The following is a 24,948-nucleotide window of genomic DNA, read 5'->3' as shown; positions in this document are numbered from 1 at the left end:
TGGGAAGAAGACGGGCTGGATGATCTCTGATCCCATCCTGTCCCTTGAGGAGACAACTACATTTGAACCAACTTGTTAACATGAAATTCCACCAGCAAACAGGAACTCATTTGCACTCTCTTGACATTTCGACCAGCGGTTTTTCTCATGACCCAGCGCTATATTTGCTTTCTATATAAACCCTCCGAGACAATGGCTAGAAATAAACAAAAGACTAAAAACTAACCTTAGATTTGTCTTAAACCTGCCTATCGTCTGCTTGCATTGGAAGAAGGGTAGAAATACAGACTTCTAAATATATTTATAAGTTTTCACAGCAGCACACTTGCATTCAGATTCAACAGACTGGGTAGCGTACCCTTGAATTTGCAAAGCAGCTGAATAAAAAACTCTGTCAACTCTGGGTTAAAAAGTCAGCACTGATTTAGATAGCTTGTGGTTGTAAAGAATGTGCAGCACTTCACCTGCTATTCTTAAGATATGAAGTTGTAATTTTAACGCTTTTTTTTTACTTTCAGACATTAGGTTTCTAAAGTTTTATTTGGGAAAAATATATATCAGATTTCAACAATGGTAGATTCGTGATTTGGAACTGCAAAGCGAGAGAAGTTTGTTTTTCTTAGATTCCTCTGAAGGTGACGAGCAGCAGCTCAAAGTTTCCTGTGTTTATGTGTTCAGCTGTTGGAGCAAAGAGTCAACTGGAGAGCACCGGCAACAAGCTATTGGTATTTATTCAGGGAATACTGAAATTCCAATGGAATAACAGCATATTAAGTAAGTTGATTATTTCAGATTGAGACACATTTGACCATGTAGCTGGTTAACAATGTTTGTATATCTTATTCTTGACAAAGTTCTCAGAAGCGTATTTTATTTTATTATTATTTTAGGGAATTTTCTCTCTTTAGCCATCATAAACGGTGGACTGACAATTTAACTCAACACATGGGTAAAGTTAGCTTTGCTATATGGTCGAAGAAAACTTTTTTGCTGTCTACTGTCTCTTCATAAGAAGAGTTTTGAAAGCAAAACATCTAAAATTAGTTGTAGCTTAGAACCAGCACCAAATAAAAAAATAATTCATAAAAATCTTCACCCTTTCCGCTAATAGTATTGTTTATTATAGTCATAGGCTGCAAGGTGGATTTCATGTTTTGTTGCTATCTCTGCTGCTGGTTTATATTTACATACTGGCAAAACATGAGGTCACTTTTGAATAAATTGGCTCCAGGTGTAAGCAGCAGGTTGAGCTTTCATCTAGAAACTCAAGGTAATCTGATGCATATTTTACTGCAAATTTACTGAAAGACCATTGCTTATTGATAAATCTTGGATGTGACTTTGTTTCCACAGCAACATGTAAAATGCCGTTGGGTCAGGGATTAGGGATTCCGTGGTTTCTGACTTTTTGCGGCTCAGGAAGAAAATGTGCGAAAACCAACACCTATCTCGCACTGTAAGGCACACACTCACATTTACAGTCTTTCATGGGTAATTAGGTGCATGTGTGTGACAGAAGTGAGCCGGGTGTCTGGTGAGCTGGACCCACGGCAACAACAGTGTCAAACATTTGCTGCTTTCAGCGTCACAGTTGATGTTTCTTGACCTTTTGTGACTGTTCATATGCACAAAGCAGTTTCTACCTGATCTTTTTTCGTTTTTTGCCCAAAGCTGATTTTTACACGTTTTGTTCCCGAATGGTCTAAAGTTTCAGCTTTGCACTGGCATGAAACGAGATTGAAACTGAAGACACTTGTAGCTCAGTGTAGATATTACCAACAGTCTGTGTCATGCTTTTTAGTGAGTAAGCTCCTTGTTTGATGTGTAAACAAATTGTCAATGTTGGCAACCGTCCACAGGCACTTGGAAAACAAACCTCAGGCAAAAATCAAATTACACACTAAAAACGTGATGATGCGCACGTCTCATTTGTAGCTGAGCTGATTCACTGAATAAAACGGAGCCCATTTCATGCAACCAAATAGCCCCTCCAATGTTTATAATTCATCTAATTTTCTGAATGAATATCAGACACATCTCATAAAAACACAATTCCCTCAGGACATAGCTAGTAACACATTTGTTAATGTATTTCCTTGAAATACATTAACAAATGTCAGTTTTATGAAAACATAAAGGCAAATAAAAAAAGCAGAAACTGGAGCTTTGATTAAATTATGGACATAACTTGTGCTGTATTTTATTTAGAGGGTCTGATTTTCATTAAAAGCTGCTGAATACTGGTCACAGTTTACATTTGGGTCATGGTTAGTCATCTTTTGGTTTATTTATTTTTTTTTTTTATTTATGTCTCCTTAATTGCCTCACCAACCAAGCTCCAACCCTATTTGCAATTGGTGTTTTAAAATCAAAATTTAAAACACCAATTTTCAATAAAAAAGTTTAGGGAATGCAGGTCTGTGTTTTAATTAAATGCTTTACATCCAAAGTCATTTTTGCCTTTATTTTCTTTGCAGTAGCCATTTAAGTCTAGCCTGGACGTTGCTTTTCTACACAATTATAGTCAATTCTCATGTGACTCAGTGCCCTGTCTGCAGTTTCTACCACTGAGCTTGATTTCTCTGGTAAAATTTAAACCGGGCCAAACAGTGAACAGGAGAAGTTATGAACAATGACGTAGATTTTCTGCACTCTTTAGGGATTGTAGTCTAACTTAAGTTTGGCAATGGCAGCAGGGAAAGAGAACAAAGTGTTGGCCATGCTTCCAAGGCCTGTTGCTCATAGTTTTGCCTTTGTAGTTATATGTTTTCTATCAAAACCACTAGCAGAAACACTTATTTATTTAATGTCACAGAATCACATCCTACAAACACTCTCCCTGTCAGTCACTCCAGAGGAGACCTAGCACATCCAGTAAATACAAGTCTTCACTCTTCATGTGGATACACCTGTTTGCATTTTGGTTCTGCCTTTAAGTAAAAAAAAAAAAAAACTTTCTGTAATCTTCCTGGCAATATGTGCATTTGTTTCAAAATCAAGAATGTGACATTTTGAAAAATAAAGCTTAACCTCCACAACCAAAAAAACTCCTACAGCCCACATATCTAAGACGATTTACTGCCAAGAAAGAAAGGAGTGTGAAAATGAAGTACAGGAAGAAAGAGCTTGTATCATTCAGAGTCTGGCTTAGATGTTGCAGTCTGAACATAAGGTGAGGAAGTCAACTCGTGGGTAAAAACATTTGCATTCAGCAGCATGGACTGCTTCCATCTGAGAGACCACGAGGTCAGACAGAGTCTGAAATTTACTGTAAATAAAACCTTGTCACATAAAGGCCTGAGCTCATCAAATGCAGTCATAACAAAAAATGACGGTCTTAATTGGCTGGAGAGACCTGATTGTACTGCAGCAGATTTAATTGTTCCTATGAGGTTATCACAATAGAAAAAATTGAAACGGTGAGAAATAAAAAACACTCTAATGCATAAGACATTTTATTTCAAAACTAAAGCTCAAAAGCTGCCTCAAAAATATGAGTAAACACAATGTTGAGATATGAGTTATTGGTTAAAATGTGGAAGTAAGAATGAATGGGTCAGCTACACTCACAAAGGGATTTCATTAATTTTAGGCACGAGACTAAAACAAGACAAACATAAACTCTACTAAAACAAACTCAAATGAATACTTAATTCTTGTTTCTTAATCTCCAGACATGTTTTTTCTCTTTTTCAATTACCTAATACTTTGCAGTTTTACCTGCAGTCACAAAAACCAGTTAAAATACACCAATAAAGGCTTCAGAAAGTTCAAGTTATAGAGAAAAAACTGAAAGTTCTGTAAGATCTTTCACTGGGGAACTCTGTTCGGAAGTAGCGCAGATATTGAATCACACTCTTCTTCAGAATACCAATGTTTGCATAGTTACAACCTCAAATGCCTGCTTGAATGTAGTGTTTCTTTAAATAAGTCATTTTTCAAGTTACTTTTACTTTATTTTCTTGATTTGTTGATGACAGTGAGTCTCACTTTCATTCTTCCTGACTCCTTCTCTTTCAGATTGATGTTGTCCGGCAGAGACATGGTGATCCTGAGGTGGGAGCTACGGTCCCTCCTGGCCATCATCCTGATGGTCTCCTGCAATGCTGTGCCTACTGATATTCTATATCGGGTTAATGAGGAACAGCCACCCAACACGTTGATTGGCAGCCTGGCGGCAGACCAAGGCCTTCCGGACACTGGACATCTGTACAAGCTGGAGGTTGGCACCACTTACCTGAGGGTGGACGGCAAAACTGGGGACATCTACACCACAGAGATTCCTATTGACCGTGAGACACTGAGTGACTGCCAAAACCAGCTTGACGAAAAATGCTACCTGGAATTTGAGGTGTCCATCACAGACATGGTGAAAGGGATTGGCTCAGGGCCGCGGCTGATCGAAGGTCGCATTGAAGTGCTGGATATGAATGACAACACGCCGCAGTTCTCTTCACCCATCCTCTCCCTAGCAATTCCAGAAAATACACACATCGGTGCACTCTTCTCCATCCCAATGGCCACAGACAAGGACTCTGGTTCCAACGGTGTGGCTGAGTACTCTCTGAGTTCTGGACTTGATGCTGACCAACTCTTCAGCCTGCAGGTCGCTTTGGACACGGACGAGAAGCAGCCACAGCTGGTTGTCATGGGTAACCTGGATCGTGAGAAGAAAGACTCGTACGATCTGAATATTCGGGTTGTAGATGGAGGGGATCCACCAAGGGCGAGCAGTGCTTTACTGCGAGTCACCGTGACCGATCAGAATGACAACGCTCCGAAATTTGAGAGAAATCACTACGAGGCCGAACTGCCAGAGAACAGCCCAGTGGGACACTCCGTTTTACAGGTCAGTAAATTAACTATAGATTAGATGCTTTCATGCTGTCGAACTGTAGCAACTGCAAAATATTACGTAGTATGTTTTCCAACTTTTTTTTTGTTTACCGACTTCTGGTGTAAAATATATTTATATCTGTTGGTACATACAAAATCATATACTCTGGGAATTTTTTTTTAGGTTTGAAAAGTTCTAATGGAGAATATTCATCCATTTAGTAATTAGATGTGCGTCACAGTAAATAGATTCATTAGATGAAAATGTTTCTTTCAGCTAATTTTGATAGCTATGGCTTAAAACGCAAAATTAAGATTCTGACAATATTTTTAAATAATAATTCAAAAGACATTACTAATAGTCTGTGTCATACTGACTGTTAATATCTAAAAAATATATATTTTGAAGGATTTTTGTTTCTAGATTTGTTCACTTTGTGGATATAAGAGAGAGAAAACAAGAATATATTTATTCAAGACACGATAACACTGTCTTGGAGTTCCCAAACAGTTCAAAGCTTGAAATATTCAAGACACCACACTGTCTCAGACACCTCCCCCATATATCATATTTTTATATGGTGTTAATAATAAATCATGGCCCTGATGTCTGTTGGTGTAAATATTGTTACTCTAAGATCAGCTGGGATTTCCACTCCAGGTCAGTGGTTCAGATAATTAGTTAAAAAGGTTTTCTCTTCATCATCATAACAGTGTCAGAACTGCAGGACAAAGTAATTAAGAAGATAGCTGTGGTGTATGAAACAGGAATTAATTTTAAAAAAAAAGGACAACAAAAAGACACATCGCCAATATTAGACCAAACTTTTGAAGACTTTTTTTTTATACTAAGTGAAGTTGTGCCCATACATTGCTGCTGTTGCTCAGCAGTCAAGAGTTTCCATGTCACCAAACATTCCAGTTAAACCTTTGGCCTTGTTGGTGATAAAGTCTGAAAGCTGCAGGACAACTCGGCACACTGACTGCACATAATATGCTGCTCAATTATCCGTACAGACAGATGGTCCAGTGGAGGTGAAGCAGGGCGTGGGATCGCTGTGTGTAGTCACATATTAACCACCGATTCAACTTCACCTTTGAGCCCTGAGCCGGGCTCAAAGGTCCTTGATGTTGGCATCAGCTGGCAGAATGGGAAGTCGCTGTTCGGTTGGGCAACTCCACAACAACCTGACAAACCCAGCTCACCGTGTCGTCCTGCGCGCTCCCCGTTTCCCCGCTTCTCTGTGACTGCAGCACGGGCCGACCAGCCAGCCTTCCAGCTCGATGTGCATGACTTAATCTGAGTCAGTCATGAGATTATCCACGGGGCTTATTGGTATTATTGCTCTGGATGTGGCTCATTGCATTTCAGAGAGCCCCAGAACTCATTTCACTTAGCGTGCATTTGAGAAGTGATGCTGTATAGAGGCAATGGGACAATGATGACAGACGACCCTGACCTGCTTAAAATGTCCAATGGCTGTGCAGACATGTATATCCCTAGCTTTTACTCGGTCTTTGAAAAGGCCACGGCGATTGGTTATGCATTTTTTACTCTATTTTCCTTCCGGGGAAACTCAAAAACTAGCCAGAGGTTTCAATCAGTTCCTCTGTGCATTAGACGAGCCTTTATATTCCTCTAAAAGATATTTCTGAGGCACTTTATTCATAGGAAGATTTTCATTCTAATAACTGTGCATTTTCAAAACTAAAAGCAATCCACTAAAATGTTATGAAGTCAACCCTGGTGCCATCAGATTTTAAACCGAATGTTGCACTTGTACCTGATTGGTCCATTTAAACCTGCGGCGCTGTTCCTTGAAGTTAGCCTTGCCTACTGTAAACTGATTAGAAAGGAGTAATAAAAGAGACAAATTAAACAGGATGCATTTTAAATGACCAAAGTGGATTTGTCAGATCCAAACACTCATATTAACTAGCTTAAAGACTGCTTTCATAGATTCCTGTGTGCAAATCTTGATCTTATTAAAGACCAAATCCTCCTGAGTATATTGACTAAGATCTCTAATGTTTAACAGCTAAATTCCCATAAAGGACTATTAAACAACAGTATTACTTTAGGAACATGCTGATTAATAATGTAAAAGATGCTATCCAGAGCAGTTTGAAGAGTCCACATCGATTTTCTATGTAATTGTGGTGGTATTTACTCAACAATGAACTAGACAGAATGTAAACTATGATAGATTATCTCTCGAGTTGCTTTCCCTTACGAGGGATACAGATCTAAAATAGTTTAATTTCAAAAACTGCTTAGCATCGATCAATTATTAATCAGCTAAAACGTGCAGAGATTCTGGTCGGTTTATTTAATGACGCTAGTCAACCTTGCTGGGTAATTGTTAACCGAGACATAAAGAGTGTTTATACTTGCTGTGTGCTTGGACAGAGTGGCCTTGGAGAGCAGCCAAAGTGGTTCTGGCTTCATCAGAGTGAACCCTACGCTCCATCAGCCCCTCTGTTCAATACACAATTCTCACAGGTTGTCAATAATTGACTGCTGTTTGGTGATATCTGCTGTTTAGAGGCACACTGGACTGTAAATCATCCATCAGCAGGCAAAATTATAATTTTACTTTCAGACTCTCTTTAACCATATTCTTCCTGTTTTTAGTGTCATATTAGATAATCTTTAACAGACAGGAAACCAGATGTTTTTTATGTGTTATACTGTCAAAAATGTGAAAAATGTCATAGTGACGTTTAAGACTGATTCAGTTGAACCCCTTAAATGTTTTTGACATGCATGCTAAACAGCAACAGCTTGTTTAAAAATTGATTTTGAGCAACTAATATATGAAGAGTTTCCGTTTTCCTAGTGCAAAAAAATATGATTGACCTTTGTATCATTTTATCATTCGTATCATTCAGTTTTAGCTGCTGTGTAAAATATAAATAAAAGGAGAAATAAAAAAGCAAACCAGACTGAATGTTATGTAGTATAAATATGACGGTATGTCCATTTGATCAACATGTAGTTTAGTTTTTTATGGATAGGTCAGCTTAGTTTAACATAGACACAAAGCTGAAAAAGACTGCCACTGTCTAATATTTTTCATAAATATATTTGCCATGACTTAATACAAGATACACTAACATAGCCAAGGCCCACGCTCACTCAGTACACATAAATATAAACTCTGAAAAATTGTGCTCCAGAAATTAATATATCACATAAACACCCTCACAAAAGCACTTTCTTAATTTATTAGCATTTGTTTTTGTTAAATGACAAGAAACAAGTGCTAGAATTCTCAAACACAAAGGTGTTGATGAAGCTAAGATTTTGCTAACCTTGATCTAGGCCTGCCTTCCCATTTTCAGTTGCCTTGGAAATCTAATGTTGTAATTATATGTTGTAGATAAGGCTGTTGTTTAATCTTACACTTTGATTAAAGACCAATAAAAACATTCCTCTTGCTGTTATTTATAAATTGTTTTTTTGTGCCCTTGGCCCAAACTTGAATTTTATTGCCCATGTTACAGGGTTCAAATAATCCTATCCCATTGGTAGATTTATTTTTTTCTTCTTTTTAAGGACTTTTTAAAAGATTATTCTCCTGAGTGCAAGCTTGGCTCAGATTCACCAATGCTTTAAAGGAATAATTGGCCTTAAGATTTAAAAACCCTAATTACATTAGTGGAAGTTCCAGGTAAAGGCTGGGAAACTGCTGAGCTAGCAGTACCTGAGATGTTTATGTAACCTGTCTGATTGTATTTCATCTGATGACAAACTACATTCCTTAATAGCAACCATGACATTGAATAAATACAATTAAAAATTATTAGACATGTTGACACAATCGCATCCTAACAAGCTCAACCTAAGTGATATTTTGCTGACTACTCCTACACCCTAATTGACTAATTACCTCCATTTAGTTTAGGTTTGGACATGTGAAACCGGATTGTGGCTGATGTCGGTCTGTCCTCCCTGCTCTCCTAATGGGCCCAGAGGAGCCAGGGCATTTCTCATAATGAGAGAAACATTAACATTCACTCATCTGCCCATTACATGCCAATGACCCGCTGCACGGCCGTTAGATGTTGTTCTGTGGGTGTGTGCACTCAGCTTTGATAGTCTATTATGTTTCTACACAGCAGAAACTTCCACCCCCTCAGAAAACCAGGGCTTTGTACTGTTGCATGGCTAATGGTTGTAACTCTTTGTAAGTCAAACAAGCCAAATGATCAATAAAATGCAACTGAGCTTGTTTTAACAATGTAGAATGTTCAGGTTCAGAGTCATGACTGACTGCAAATTGACTCAAAATTAGTCAAATGAAATTCAGTTTTCTATGGTCTAGTGTTGTAACTGTAATTGGGCTTTCTTTCAGATTCAATGTCCCTAAAAAAGTTATTTCTTTGTATGCTTTGGTAATAATATAACTCTTTTTTTTCTTTTTTGCATTTTTAGGTTCGAGCCAATGACGCAGACACTGGTGCCAATGCAGAGATAGATTACATCCTACATCAAGCAACCGAGAATGTCCAGAGGCTTCTGCGCATTGACCACTCCACTGGCATCATTTACGTCAAAGCCCTGGTAGACAGAGAAGAAACTAATTTTCTCAAGTTCTTTGTGGTTGCCAGAGACCGCGGGCCTAATTCCAAGAGTTCCAAAGTCCTAGTGACCATCATTGTCAAGGACCAAAATGACAACGCACCAGCGATAGAGATTCGTGGTATTGGGTTGGTCATTCACCAGGACAGTGTGGCAAACATCTCTGAGGACATGCCGATAGGTACCCCAGTAGCACTAGTCCAAGTGTCTGACCGTGACGAGGGAGAAAACGCTGTGGTGACATGTGTGGTTGCAGGTGACGTCCCATTTCAACTCCGACCTGCTAGCGAGTCAGCCAATGATCGAAAGAGAAAATACTTCCTGCAGACGACTACTCTGCTGGACTATGAACGAATTAAAGATTACCGAATTGAAATAGTTGCTGTGGATTCTGGTAACCCAGCTCTGTCAAGCACCAATTCTCTTAAGGTCCAGGTCACAGACGTGAATGACAACACGCCATCATTTTCTCCATCTTTGCTTGAAGTATTCTTTCCTGAGGGCAACCAGCCAAATGACAGAGTGCTAGATATTTTGGCCACAGACGCAGATAGTGGTATAAATGCAGAAATGATTTATAGCATCATTGAGCCCTCAGCTAACAGGCTTTTTGAGGTCGATCCCAACACGGGAGAGGTTCGTGTGAAGTACACACTGGATCGAGAGGACGTCGAGCGCTATGAGTTCCATATCGCTGCAGCCGACAAGGGCCTTCCGAGTAAAACTGGAACTGCTACGGTGGTTATAAATGTTCTAGACCGCAATGACAATGAACCCAAATTCATGTTAAACGGATACAGTTTTTCTGTAATTGAAAACATGCTTCCACTAAATCCGGTTGGTGTTGTGACTGTGACTGATGCTGATAAGGGGGAGAACTCAAGAGTGACACTGTTTGTAGATCCAGATAATGCCAACTTTGTGATTCAAAATGGCACAGGAACGATCCTGTCAAGCATTTCTTTTGACCGTGAAAAGGAAAGCACCTACACCTTCCGTCTGAAGGCTGTGGATGGTGGTGAACCACCTCGATCTTCCTACGTTGGTGTGACCATCAACGTCCTGGATGAGAATGATAATGCCCCCTATGTCACCAGACCATCCAACTCCTCCTACACTTACCTGACACCTGTCACACCTCCAGAAACAAGAGTGGAAGTGGTTGAGGCTGAGGACATTGATGCTGGGCTCAATGCAGAGCTGTTTTATTCAATCACCGGAGGAAACCCTTATGGCCTTTTTCAAATCTCGTCCACCAGTGGGGAAATCACATTGGCACAAGCATTCTCTGGCAAGCACAATGGGCTTCACAGGCTTGTCGTGAGGGTCAGTGATCGAGGCAAACCTGCTCGCCACACCACAGCCTTAGTTCACGTGTTTGTAAATGAAACCAAATCCAATGTGTCCCTCATTGAGGCACTTGTGGGTCACAGTCTTTACACACCTCTGGACAGAGACATAGCAGGAGACCCTAACTACGCCTACAGTCAGCAAACCAACATTTTATATGCTGTCCTTGCAGGTGTTGCTGTCGTTATTTTGGTCATTGTAGCTGTAGTGGTCATCAGACACCATCTGCAGAAAGATACTAAAAGCGGTTACCAAGCTGGTAAAAAGGAGAGCAAAGATCTTTATGCTCCCAAGCAGGGACCCAAAAATGGCAAAGGAAAAAAGAGCAAAAAGCCCAGAGCTCCAAAACCCACCAAACCACTGGAAGAGGATGAGGAGGCGAGTCTGCAGAAAGGTCTGAAGTTCAACCTTATTAATGACGTTAATGACAGTCCCAGAATCCATCTGCCCCTTAACTATCCACCAGGAAGCCCCGACCTGGGCCGTCACTATAGGTCCAACTCTCCTTTGCCATCTATCCAGCTGCAACCACAGTCACCTTCTGCCTCCAAGAAACACCAGGCTGTTCAGGACCTCCCTGCAACCAACACCTTCGTAGGGACGGGCGACAACAACTCCACGGGCTCGGATCAATATTCGGATTACAGCTACAAGGCCAACCCGCCCAAATACAACAACAAACAGGTAGGCGACTACGCAAATATGACTATGTACCCCAGGGAGAACATCTATTGGACCAACCGTGTGTGGTAGACACGCTGGAACTTACATGGCATTGCTGCCAGTGTTTTTCCACCAAAGCCGCACTGATTCCCTTGCACAGCACCCCCTTTCAGATGGCTTTTATTCATTTTATTTTGAGTTTCATTCTGTTCAAAATGTCCGTTCTGTTCAGTTTTCGCTTTTCACTTCAGTATGGACAGTACAAAATATGAAGCATAACATAAATAAGGTCTTCCTGATCTGGTGACAAAACCTCCCTAAAATGGACTTTAAAGAGGGTTCATAAGTTTTCCTTTTTGTTTTTGACGCAAATGTTTAATTCCTGAATATCTGAAGTATGCATCTGTTAGTACCAGGCCCTGTCCACACTAATCCAGATATTTAGCAAAAAAGCTAGAGGTGACAAACCAGAGATTTCTGAAGTTTTTTAAAAGCTCCATTTGTGGTGTAAATGTGTAAACAAAAACATGAACAAACATAGCTTGTACATGTCCACAGCAGTGAAGCATTTATTTCCCCCTTAAGTTCCTCTTTGTGCTAAGTCGGTTTTGATTAAATGTCAAAAGTAAGATAAACAAGTCAATAACTATTTGACACAGAAAACTTGATTTTTTTCTAGCCATACACTGCTTTAGCCTACAGAGTCTTCTTCTTTTGAATGTAAATAAATCTAGTTAATGTAATAATTGTCACCTCGTGGCAGAGGCTAGATATTACTTTATTTTTGGCTGCAATCCTGCAAACCATTTTAGAAATGAGGAGGGAAACATATCGGTTTAAGAAATATCTGGAGTAGTGTAGCTGGGGCCTGATTTCTTAATTTATAATCCAAGAATAAATCAAACGTATTTGTTCAACTTTGGATATTGGAAATCTGATGTAGGTCCATCCTGGGGTCCTTTGTGTTTTTAATTTATGTTATTTTGTGTTTAGCTTCTTGTTTTTGCAAAGGTTTAAATGAAGGTTGGTTCTTTTTCTTGTTCTGTGTAAATTGAATTTGAAGTTCTTCCTTTGAGCTTCATTCACGCTGACAACCTTAAGTCTGATTTTGTTTTATTTTTTTTTATTATTTAGTTGTTTTTTTCACTTTAGACGAGCCAGTTGTTTAAGTTTAAACTCTCAAGTTTATAGCTGTTCCTTATGGCTGGATCAGTTTGTTGAAGTGTGACAAAGAATGACTGTGAATTTTTGGATTCTTTTTTATTTTTTTTTTCTAATTGATTCTTGGCTTTCTCTGGCCAGGAACTCTGCAGGCTGAGGAGCACTTTAGAGTGTTTCCATCCAGTTCAGACCAATTTAAGGTAATTTTAGCTCAGTCAGGGAGCCAGACAGTGAAAACAGAATAGAACGTGGTGCAAGAAAGATGAGGATGGGGATGTAGAGTTGCGTAAGGCCAAGAGAAGTATGAAGGAAAAGGTACATGAAGACTAAATGCAGCCATTTCTTAACCTCCACACTTCCTGTCAAGTTGGTTGAAATACGACTTTTAATTTTGCCATGTTCCCAATCAGTGGGGATAAAAAGTCAATTGTTTGCACAGATTAATGGCAGGTAATTTTCCAGGCGCTCACTTGCGCCTTTTCTTTACCCAGAGTGCCTTGCTCTTTTCTATTTAATGTAATAGAAAAAAAAAAAAAACTGAGGGGTGAGATGGTGGCCATTAGCAGCGTGGCTGTGACGAACTGCTATCACGTGACTTCACTTTGATGATGGACTTGGCTGCTGTGAAAACTGAAACTGTCACATGCACTGTTGAAAACCCTCGGAGACAATCAAATTAAGTTGTCATAGACATGTTCAGACTGTACATACATGTGAAAGATGTGTCAAATGTTTTAGGGTTGTTGTTGTTTTTTTTTGTTTTGTTTTGTTTTAGTTTTGTTTTGTTTGTATGTGCTCGTTCATCTGCTGTTTGTTTTTTGTTGCAACATGACTGTGTGATGTGTGTGAGCCTAACCAGGGCGTGTCATTCGTCCTCCCTGCTTCTTAAAGACTTCTGTTCACCGTGTGAAGACCCAAACCAAAGACTCACATGTAGACACACGCGCGCACACATTTTCATTATCATCACCATTTCACAGTCAAGTACAGCATATATGGACCTGAGGCCACGGATCTGCTTCCTGTTTGGTCAGTCTTGGCAGTTTTACACATTTGTACAGTGTTTATTTGATGTTTTTTACAGCTAAAAGAAGATTTTATTTCAATAAACATGTTGCTAAAACATTACTGTGGCGCTCTCTGTGCATTCACTGGGTTCTCGAGGTGGGCTGGACGAAACAGGGAACAGATTGCTGGAAAAGGTACAGTATTCCATTGTCACCTCCATCCTTCACACATGGAGAGAAAAGATATTCAGTGGAAATATGTTTATTGTGGAATTCACTTGTAGAAGTTTCCAAATCCTAAAATGTATGGAAAATAAATTAAGGCACAAAACAGTATTTGTTTTTGTAGAACATTCTCTTCATTCCATAATTTAGAATATATAACTCTAAAATAATGAAGCAATTTTTTTCTTGATCCACCAGTCAAATTTTTTGAAATATTTTTCTCTGTTAATTAAATACAATAAAAAAAAAAAAGTAGGAATCTCTGCCATTTTCAATTCGCAGCATCTACCTGAATGTACATTTTCAGAAAAAGTCTGATAAAGGCTGGAATAGATGAAACATACTTTGATGCATGGTTATCATTTTCTCCCTCGTTCATTCCATCTTGGTCTCAGAACTACTGCCGCCAAATAAAACTTGTTTTCCCCCTTGAGTTCTTAGGAAAGCACAAGAAACTGTAAGTCTGACTTCAGAGATAAAATATAATTTTGTATTGGACAGAAAAAACAGTACTTGTAACAATTTTGCAAAAAAAAATAAATAAAACTGGAATAAATTTCAAAATGTTTTAATACAATTTTTAAAGTAAACCGAAAATCTTGGTCTCAACATTAGGAAATGGTCATTGTAAAACTTTATGTCATGAAAGTAAGTTGACCATGTTTGTAGTTTTCTATAATGTCTGGAGAATAATTATGTTAAGATATTTAGACTAAATTAGCTCATTTCAACATCTAAACTTATCCAGATAAGACTTAAAAAAGTTTAATGAAGCATGATCATTATGTAAAAATTATGACATAATTGAATATTTAAGGCAAAAACAATATAAATAAAGATGGTTGACATAGTATCATGAACTACCCATTCTAAGGAAAAAAAATATAAATATGTATACCTTTTACTGTGCTGGGAAAAAAAAGGGATGTCATCTTTTTTTAACAATGAAGTCTTAAAAATGCAGGATGTGACTTATGAAAAAAAAGTTTTACATAGTTGTTAGAACTGTCAGAATATGAGGCAGATAATCTGTAAAAGCAAACAAACAAAAAAAGTCAAGCTCCTGTGGTTCTACAGTCATCTCCAAAAATATGCTGCTTGGTCAGGCAAAAAAACAATCAGCCCTTGGAGGTGGGACTTAGTGCTATGAATCACTCACGTGCATGTGCTGCTCACGCCTCCCCCTTGCTTGCTGCTAAGCCACAGCTAGTTCACCGAAATGAAGCATGTAATGAATGCTCATATTTAGCATGGCCTCCGAAGACAGCAGATAAGCCGTTGTCCTGTAACGGTAAGTTGTCTCCGCCATTTAGCACATTTAGCAGCACGAGCTGAATTGACAGAAATGGCATTAGGAGCCACTCTGTTTCCCTAAGACATTCTCATGAAGAGGATGGTCAGGGTTGTCCATAATTTTCTTGATTTTATCAAGAATAATTCTTTGCATCATCATCTGCAGATAATTAGCTGTCTCATACGTTCACAACATATAGTGACAGTTTTAACAAATATGTAAAAAAAAAAAGATTTTGTAAAAGTTAGGCTACATACTGCAGCTTTAATTATTCTAGTTTCTGAGTTAGTGACTGAAAGCCCGTCGCCTACGGACGCACAGACTGGTACACTCTAATGTGTGTCATGGGTGACTGTGTCTGGATCACTTGTAATGGTTTAGGGAAGAGTTTTTAAGGAGATGTTATGCTTGGAGGATAATTTTGCTAAACCCCAAAATACTGTCAAGAGATTTTTGGGCAAAAATACTTGAAACTTTTTGTTTTACATCTAAAAATCTGGAATGATATTTAAGTCCGGATGGCAAAGGATTATATTTTGAAAATAAAAAAAAAGACTAGAAGCAGAATTGGAACCTTTTAGAAAGAAAGAAAATCGAGTGTGGACAACATTTGTATTTCAAGACTTCTTTTTTTTACTTCAATATGAATCTGAATCCTTTTTTTCTGATTGCTTAAAAAAGTGCTTTTTATACTGCAGGGATGGACATAATCACTATTATAGAACATTTTGCACAGCCAATGCCAACGATCAATTCCATTATTTACTTTCTTGCACTCAGACATCAGTGCATCAAGCTGTGAATAACGAAAACCAGATTTGAGCATGTTCCAGTAAGTTAAAGAAAAACACAGTTGGCAGTTTACTTTGGTATATGAACTAAGTTAACACATCCGTCTTCAAGAATATTTACCACCCATAAGTCAGGCTTCCAGACTAGCCATATTGGTTCTGTATAATCCGAAACAACAGACACATTGTGTCAGCCAAGCTACCTTTTATAGAACCCAGTTTAAACATTGTAGGTCCAGTCTCAAACCCTGTGATAACGTGATCTAGTTGTTACAAATTGAGCTTAAGTGTCCTTTTTCTAATTCTGAAGGACTACTTTTATTTGCGTTTTCTGTTAACGATAGACAGATCTTCATGTGGGTTACCAAATAATTGAATTAAACCAGAGAGATGGAAAATGGAACCGGGAAGGAATATACAAACTTTAGGACCTGGAATCAGCTAAAGACAATTTCAATTAGTTCACACATCAGAAAAAATAAAGAAGGGTGAATACAGAGACACCTGTGATTAGAAAACAGTAAAACAGCAAGGAAGTTCTGCCGACGCTCTGATGAAGGACACCCATGGAGTCTGTGTGAGAAAGGACAATGATGGGGATAGAGTGAGTTTAAGTTCTGAACTGTTTCCAGAAATAAGAGCTAATAAAATAGTGACTTGTTTTTTTTTTTTTTTTTCTTTTTGGCATATGTTTTGTTTTCAGTTATCAACAATTCCATGTGGAGTGTCTCAATTTTGAATTTATTATCTGACACATGCAATTTTATGGGATTCCCATAAATGTAGACTTAACCCTACATTTAGGGTTAAGGAGCACGTGAGAGGAGCACGTTTATTGTTTGGGTTGTGGCAGTTTGACGTCAAACTGTTAAGCAGACAAACCGGCCTGAGACAGAGTAAAGCTGCACCTTATGCGTAAATGTTAAAAGTAAAGCAAGCTGCCGAAAGTTGAAAAACCACCCAAAACCAGCTGAGTATGTTTTCTCTCCAGGAACACACTGTTGAGCCTTTGTGTCTGTCACTGTTAACCCACACCTGGCACACTGCCTTTGCACACAAAGTCTCTTTGGACTCCTCGCTCTGCTTTAAACAGACCTGAGACGAAAACATCCCCGAGCAGGTGCCGGATCTGCTGGCGGAGGTCAGCGGGGTCAAATATCACTCAAGACCAGCTATTTAGCAGCCGGGATTGAGGAGGTCAGAGGTTAATAACACACTCCACGGCCCCTCCTTCCGTCTGCGCTCCATATTAGCAGTTAGACGGCGTCATATGCTCGCCAGTTATGCTTTATGATTGGTCCGTTTCTATGGCAACACGTTGGCCTGTATATGTGTGTGCTGACCGACCTCGCTTCCCTTCTCCTGCTGCTTTTTTCATCCAGCCCAACACAATCCCTCCTTCTGTGGCAAGCTCTACCCTTTAGACGACGAGCGTGTGTGTTGGAGAGTGTGTTTGCCTGTCATTCAGCTAGTATAAGCTCTGAGCTAAGCATTTGTTTCCCTCTCCCACATACTGACACATTTCATGCAATGTAGCACACCGCACTGTGGCACACCATATAGTTGTGTGCCACATGGGGTGCAATGTAGCACACCACGGTGTGCTATGTGGCATGTAGCCATGCATGTGCATCTGTGCTATGTGGTAGACACTAAGTATTTCAGTCTCTGTTACCTGGCAGGTGATTGTAAAAATTTGCGTCATCACTTTTCAGAATTCACCTCACATGGACGTTTGCAGACTGAATTGTAGTTAACTCAAACATTTCAAGCCCTGACACAAACACTTGATAAGAAGCCATAAACACCATCATAAGAGCTCAGAAAACTCTCGTGTCTGCTCTCTTTGGGAGCGGGATCTGTTTTGGTGGTATGTCCAGCATATCTGTGTTTATGCTGGACAGTATCAGCTGTTTGGAGAAGAACGGGAGGCTGCTGCCGATTTTCCAACTGTTTGGTCCAGATATACATTCGTCTCCGATGTTGTTTGACGAAAGATTCGCTTAGCCTGAGCCTTTTGTCCCACCGCCAAGTTGCTTAAAAGGACAGGAAAGCAGGAAAGCTGAAAATGCAATGGAGAATCTGAGACAAGACTTGATGTTCTCCATCCAGTCTGACTGACCTTGATCTGTTTTACAAAAGGGCTGATCATATGTTGAGATGGTTGCAGTTTACTTGCACCTGTAATTTGAGTAAAATTTAATTTTTTTTTCCTCAGGAGGGCCGACTACAAATGAACGCCAGGCTTTCAACAATTTTTATGGTTTGTTTTGGGGGAGGTGGGATGAAAGAACATGTATCCTTTTCATTCCAACTCATAAGTATGCAACACTTTATTACATAAAGGCCCAATAAAAACATTAAAGTTTGTGGCTGCAACATAAGAAAATGTGAACACAGCATTCTTGGTCAGCTTTATAAACTACTGAAATTACACAGAATTACAGTAAAGCTAAATTGACGTCTAATGAATTGCTAAAGAGACCAAACTTCCTGTTTGCCTGTTTTTATTGCTCGTCTGCATCGTCGCCACCAACAGCTGCTTTCAATCTAAACACCACATCCACTAAGGGTTGTTTTCTCACGACAGAGCAGACGACCACTTTTGGTTCACAAACTCAAATATGAAAACAGTGTATACCCAAAGAACAAATATTTATCTTTGGGTTTCCTTGTGAGAACAGATTTTCAAAATTATACAGATTTTTGGAAATTGCCATACACGTTGAGAACCTTATGTTTAAAAAAACAAACAAACAAATAAACAAACAAACAAACAAACAAAAAACAACTCAATTCCTATCTGCACAGAGCCAAACCCAAAAAGTCAGGGGTACAATACCCAACAGCTTACAAACAACTACCTCTTCTTGAGATGTGTTGTGAAAAGACAAAAATTACCTTCCCTAAACCATAGCAGCCCCCTTCCCTCAATCTCCAGTTTCAGTCGGCTGCAATTACACGGATCCTGACACACCCAGAAACCAAACTGGAAATCTGGTTTCCATCTCGCTCGATGTGTTAATGCAACACTAAACGCTCGTAACCCATTTGCTGGGCTGCAGTTACAGTCTATTAGGTGACTGTTGATTTGAAACAGGTGATTTTAATCACAAACATGTGTCCCTGCACTTTGACTGACAGAGGACTTCCTGTTTGTCTTTGCGGTACAGTCTGTTGTCAGGATATGGATTGGCAGTGGGAGCCATCAGGCAAACAACTAGGAGCTTTGCATCCCACCACTCTGAGAAAATTACAGTAATTTAACAGCGGCAGCTAAAATCCGGTAGAGTAAGAACAGACTGTTACCCATCAGTCACATTGTAAAGATGGGGTAATGTCACATTATGCTCGTGGTCCGAATATGAGTGGTTCAGATCTATTGTAGGTGTGTATACAACTACAAATCTCTGTAAAAAAAATAAATAAATAAATAAATAAATTATATATATATATATATATATATATATATATGTGCCATGACACTTTCAATAACGATATATCTCCAATTCTACTTTAGTTTGATTAAATTAAATTATCTAGTGCTTAAGACAGTTTTCAGTACATATGCTTAATCTGCCTGTGGTGTTACAGTGCTTTATTTTTATTTTTTTTCATTTTCACAGACACGCAAAAAAATATTTCAAGTATAACCAGAGTAAGAACAAGAAAGTGAAAAAACTGAGCAAACCTCTTGTTTCCCCCTTGACCCTTTCACCCTCTAATCCCATAGTGATTGATTGAGCCACTCTTGGTTGTAATGACTATCAGTTATTTTATTTCAGAAAGCTTGGGATTCTGAAGATGTCTTTGTGACAAATCTCAGAGAGGCCTTTGTGCTGTTTTTGGTTGGCAGTCGTGAGTCGATAGTTTGTCCTTGGAGTAATTTTGATAGTCCGGCGATTCCTGGGAAGACTCACCACTTCCCCTTGTTTTCTCCATTTGTGGATAATGGCTCTCATTGAGGTTTGGTGGAGTTCCAAGCTAAACTTGTGTAGGAGAAGTCTTTCCTGAAACTGGTGTGTGATGGGGGATGAAATTTGAAAGCATCGCTAAATTTTAAAGGAGCTTAGTTCAAGGAGACGAACACATTCGCAAGAGACTAACTCTACCAGAATTTTGACCTAATTGGAAACTGGTTTCAGGAGTTCTTTTCAGTAGTAATCAAACTATTAGTAAGTTGGCAAATGTTTATGCTTTTTGTTTGTTTCGTTTTTAAATATATATAATTTGTAGTTAATTTTTTTTTCAATAATTTTGTTCAGCATACATTAATGTACTCTGGAAAATATAATTTTTTTGTATGAATCCAGGTATTTTTTAGAACAAGAAAACTAGGCACAAATTTGAACAGAATTTGTTATAATCCAAGTCAGTTGTTATTTTTTTAAATCACTGATGACATTGTTCCTCTTGTCCACACACACAGAGAACCAGCTTTAAACTGTGCAACAAATATGTAAAGTAGTTAAACTTCTTTAATTCACTAAGATTAGAGGTTTGTTAGCCGTGTTTGTTTGTAAACTTACAGATATTTAAGCTCAGGAAGCTTGGCTTTCTTCACAAGTTAGAACAGGTAAAAGATGGCGACACATCTCAGAGCACCTACAGTGATGAAGGAGAAGGAGCAGGAGGGTGCAGAACAACAAAGAAGCCTTTGTGACCCATGCACACCATCAGAGACTAACATTACGTCCCGTATAACGTGCGCATTCCTAAACTTTGCCATCACTCAGCACGTTGTGATCCTCTCAACTCTAAGCTCACTGTTACCTGAGTGTGTGTTTGGGTTCATATACAAAACAGTCGATGCGTGTCTGACGGTTGGAAAAACACCTTCGCAAGAGAATTAAATGAAACAACCAGCTGTGACTTTAAAGCTCAGCTCACCTGACTCACAGGTGACTTTGGAGGAGCTCAGCTGCTGCGCCTCTTCCAGCTTAACGGGAGCGAGGTGAGCAGCGTTGTTTGTGCAAGACGCCTGAGACAGGAATCATGTCAGGTGCAGAGAACACAAACAGACCTCTGAAATGTCACTTTGATGAAGACATTTGCAGAGTTCCTTGTTATTTTTGTTAATGTACCGTCAGTCAGAAGTGATAAATCACCTGTCCTGTTTTCATGGGTTTTTGGACTCTGCGATACCGCCCACATTGCTGCATGAAGAAAAACATGAAGCTTTTCTTGTGCCTCATTTACTTTGCAACAACAATCGGCAGACATAATCCAGTCTGCTTATCTGGTAGGCTATTGATATTTAATTGCTTTTAAAGGTTAATATGAGTAGAACTTGCTAACTATATTATATTATAAATGTGACTAAGTTATTAGTCCAGGTCTTTTGTTCCAGCATTCACCCTTACAGTATTTCTCTTGCTGAAATTCCTTGCTGGTTCCTCCAGTTATACCCGGTTATTCTCTCAGTTTCTTCCCCATTTCTCCTGCTGGCTTATTCCTTTGGTTTTATGGTTTTTGTTCTGCTCTGGCTCCCCTTGCTCCCTGTGTTTTTTGGGATTTTTTTTTTTTGTTAGTTTTTTTTTTTTTTTTTTTTTTTTTTTTTAATCAAAACTGCCTTTCTGATCCATGCTCCCAGTCTGCATTTTGTTCCATCCTCAAACTAACACATCATGACAATTTTTACATGCTTTTTAAACTAAATTGAACAGCTTTGTTTCCATAAGGCATTGTTTTTACCCTTTTGTTTTTTCCCCCCAACTACTGTGTTGTGCATCAAACTAATTACACACATATGATAAAAAAAAAAAAAAAAAGATTAATTTGTATAAATTAATAAGAATTTCGACAACCCCATTCTGGATATTACAAAATAATAATTAAAGAAAGTTAATTACATACCTTCAGCTGGTAAGGTGAAGGTCAATTTAAGGTTTTAAAAGTTAGCCAAATTCAAGAATATCTGTTATTATGTTGAGATCTAAGGTGAATAATTGCAGTCATAAAATCTAAAACTATTTATACGTATTTCTCTGGAAATATTATATTAAAAAATAGCATTGGCCCAATTAATTTGTTCAAAAGACAAAAATAGAATCTTATGAATAATTAATATTTATTTATGTACTTTAAAGGCTGTATTTGTCATTTCATGGATTTAAATTTCAGACAGTTCATATATGCATCTGTTATATAGTAACTTAGATTATTAATGGTAGTCATGATTTAAAAAAGTATGTTGATAAATATTGTCCGCTTTTATGTCTATCTATACAAGAGCAATGTTTGTGTCCAATGGAATAAAAAAAGAAGCAAAAAAAATAAATCTGAAAATACTTGTTCGTGAAGCTGCTGAAATACAACTAAATATTAATTTTATTGTCAGACAATAATAAACAAAAATATCAATTCAAAGTAACACAGAGAAAAAGCAATCAAACCCACCCTCTTAGAAGTAAATATTAATTTTCTGCAGGCTGAATTTAAAGCCTCACTAAAATTAAACAAATGATGGCAGTAATGCAACATAATTGTGTAACTACTCTGCTTTTCTAGCTGTGTGAGAAGGGGCTTATTTCCTAATCCAACAACAGATTCCAAGAATAGACGCTCTTCATTTTACAGGCTTAAAAACCCTCCGAGCCGAGATCCAGAGCAACCATTTGTTTGATTTAGCTACAGCCACTGACGCAATGAGGGCCATAAACAGTTCCGGACCCTGATTTTTTTTTCTTAAATGTTGTTCCTCAGAGTCAGAACACATATGTGGTGACACAAAGACCATGAAACAAAGGCAGGAGAATAATCTTGTTTTTTTTTTTTGTTAGCAAATTTTCCTGCAGGAGCTGATATCTAGCCCTTCCGTCCACCCGTCCGTCTGTCTATCGTTGTCGCTCCCTCAGGGCATCGATGGTTCTCGGGCCACTTAAATGACTCAACAAGGCGATCAGCTCGTTTCTGCGCGTCTCACGTGGAGCCAAGCAAACAAAAACAACGACAAAAACAATGTAGGAAACATGATTTTATTTTGCGTGCGTGTTCAGTTTAGACTCGTCTTTGTGTCTGCGTTGAAATGCCACCTGCTCCAAAAAGCACAAGTGAAGTGGAACGGAAAGCCGCCCGAGGCTCCGCGCGCGCACACGCAGAGGAATGAGCAAACCAGGCGACAGCAAACACATGGAGAATGGGTTCAGAAAAGAGGAAGAAACAAGGGGGAGATGATGAAGAAGCGAGCGTATTAACATGCACGTTGGCTGTGCACGGGAGCAGGTGGTGTAGCTGCAGAGAGCAGGAGGTTGCTGCCCTGCACACGCTCACATACCTGTAGGCAGGGTCAGAGGTTGCATGTTGTACAGCTGTTCTGTACGCCAGGCTGCTGAACTCCATCAGTGTGCGAGAAAACACACACATGGACTCCACCGTGACAGGTTGTCAGTTCAGACGCTGATCAACCGTCAACGCACCAACGGCATGACAGTATTGGTGAAGAAATGAAGAGGAGGGCAGATTATGTAGCCGAGTTCAAAAATGCTCACTCCTGCCCAAGTGTCAGGTGATGTATAGCATGATTCTGGATCTGCGGTTGGCTGATAGCATATTCTAATTAAACTGCCTGTCTGTACAGCACCGAAATTAAAATTTATGACACATATCTGATTTAACAAGTGACATCTGTTCATACAGTATTCATTCATACAAGGACTGAGCACAGCTGAGTACATCCAGCCCCCAAGTCTGTTCTGTTCAGCTCAATTCAATTCAGTTTGATTGCATTTAGTTACAATTAATGTAATTTAAGTAAGTTTAATCAAAGTTATTTCAACTTAGTATAATTCAATGCAGTTCAAAGTAGGTTCAATTCATTTCAGTTTCATTGTTTCAATTTAGTTTAATTCAAGTCACTTTAATTAAATTAGATTTCATTCGGTCCAGTTCGATTTAGTTGAAATGGAATATTGTTATTCCACATACTGTAAAACATTTGCACAAAATAACAATTGCTAGCTAAGATTTCAGGCGTGTGCAAAGATCAACGTAAACAGAATAAACTGCCTATGACCACAAATACCTCCTCAAATAACATAAAAGATATATATAGCTGAAAGTCATATATACCGCGAATACTAACTATGAGAAGCTATTAAATATTTCAATATTTTTGCAAGAAGTTCAAAGGTGAGAGCTCAGCTAAAATACAGTTTTTATTAAATATATTATCTATATGAAGTAATTGGAAAGAGATTAATTATGAAACACAAAGATTCTGCTTTTCTGCGTAGGGGGAGCTGAGGAAGACAAACATATATAAGTATGGCTCTTCTGGAGACCTGAAAATATGATAAAAATAAGAATCCTCAGAGTAAAGCTTCAGTGAGATCTAAAAATATGCTGATATTTCAGTGGGTGCTACACAGGTTTACGCTTGTTGATTTAGTTCCTTAGTTCCTGACAAGGGACTTATCAAAAGAGTAAGGCGTTGACTGAGACTGCTGATATTCAGGGTGCTGACTGATTCTACTGCAGAATCAGAGGAAAAGCACAGAAGCTGGGTGGTTTGTCTTGGGACTCCTGTTTTTGTGCTCAAAAAGCTCACAGTGAAATAGCGAGCAAAACATCTACCTGCCACCTCCTTACAGGAGGCAGTGCAGGGAGCAGGTCAGGGCTGGACCATCTAAACAGATGAGAAAGGGTTCATCGTTGGTGGATGGACATAGTTATCTTTCAGTCTTTACCTCTGAGCTTCCTGCACTTTGTGCTTCTGTAGGTTGCAGCTTAGGAATGTGGTTGGACAGATGGAGGACGAGATGAGTGGCTTTACTGTACAGTGTTCCTGAGTGACGGCAAGATAGAGCTGGAGATGGATAGACAGATCAGATCTTTGTTTGCAGTAGTCTGGGGGTTGCTCCAGTCTGCCTTGGTGAGCAAATAACTGGGTCAAAAAGCAAAGCCCTTGATTTTCTGACCTGTTCTGACCATTCCAGTTCTCACCTGTGGTCATAGGATGTGGTTTGTGACTGAAAAAAGATTTGCTCTTGAGCACCTGAAATTACCTTCCTCTGCAGGGTGGCTTTAAATCTGCTT

General features: G+C 38.9%; 1 protein-coding gene and 2 long non-coding RNA genes across 10 annotated transcripts in view; 1 reads left to right on the top strand and 2 right to left on the bottom strand.

Moving 5' to 3' along the window:
* The window catches only part of LOC107836018 (uncharacterized), a 577,303-nt gene that overhangs the window by 138,889 nt on the left and 413,466 nt on the right, over positions 1 to 24,948 (bottom strand). The gene's annotated exons all lie outside the window — the stretch shown is intronic.
* LOC103136852 (protocadherin-1-like) overlaps positions 1 to 24,948 on the top strand; it is a 211,408-nt gene that overhangs the window by 26,341 nt on the left and 160,119 nt on the right. For all 8 annotated transcript variants that reach the window (XM_007550288.2, XM_007550287.2, XM_016670573.1 and 5 more), the window contains 2 exons: positions 4,021 to 4,849; positions 9,275 to 11,455. In XM_007550288.2, the coding sequence (XP_007550350.1) occupies positions 4,025 to 4,849; positions 9,275 to 11,455 (3,006 nt within the window). In that variant the 5' untranslated portion in view covers positions 4,021 to 4,024. The remainder of the gene's footprint in view (positions 1 to 4,020; positions 4,850 to 9,274; positions 11,456 to 24,948) is intronic.
* Positions 12,566 to 14,060, bottom strand: LOC107836017 (uncharacterized). The gene is made up of 2 exons (XR_001661868.1): positions 12,787 to 14,060; positions 12,566 to 12,748 (listed from the first exon to the last, which is right to left on the bottom strand). It is a non-coding gene; the product is annotated as an uncharacterized LOC107836017 (long non-coding RNA).

The sequence above is a fragment of the Poecilia formosa genome, unplaced genomic scaffold (assembly GCF_000485575.1).
Source record: "Poecilia formosa unplaced genomic scaffold, Poecilia_formosa-5.1.2 Scaffold35, whole genome shotgun sequence".
Taxonomy (NCBI): Eukaryota; Metazoa; Chordata; class Actinopteri; order Cyprinodontiformes; family Poeciliidae; genus Poecilia; species Poecilia formosa.
This window is presented reverse-complemented; position numbering and strand designations above follow the sequence as displayed.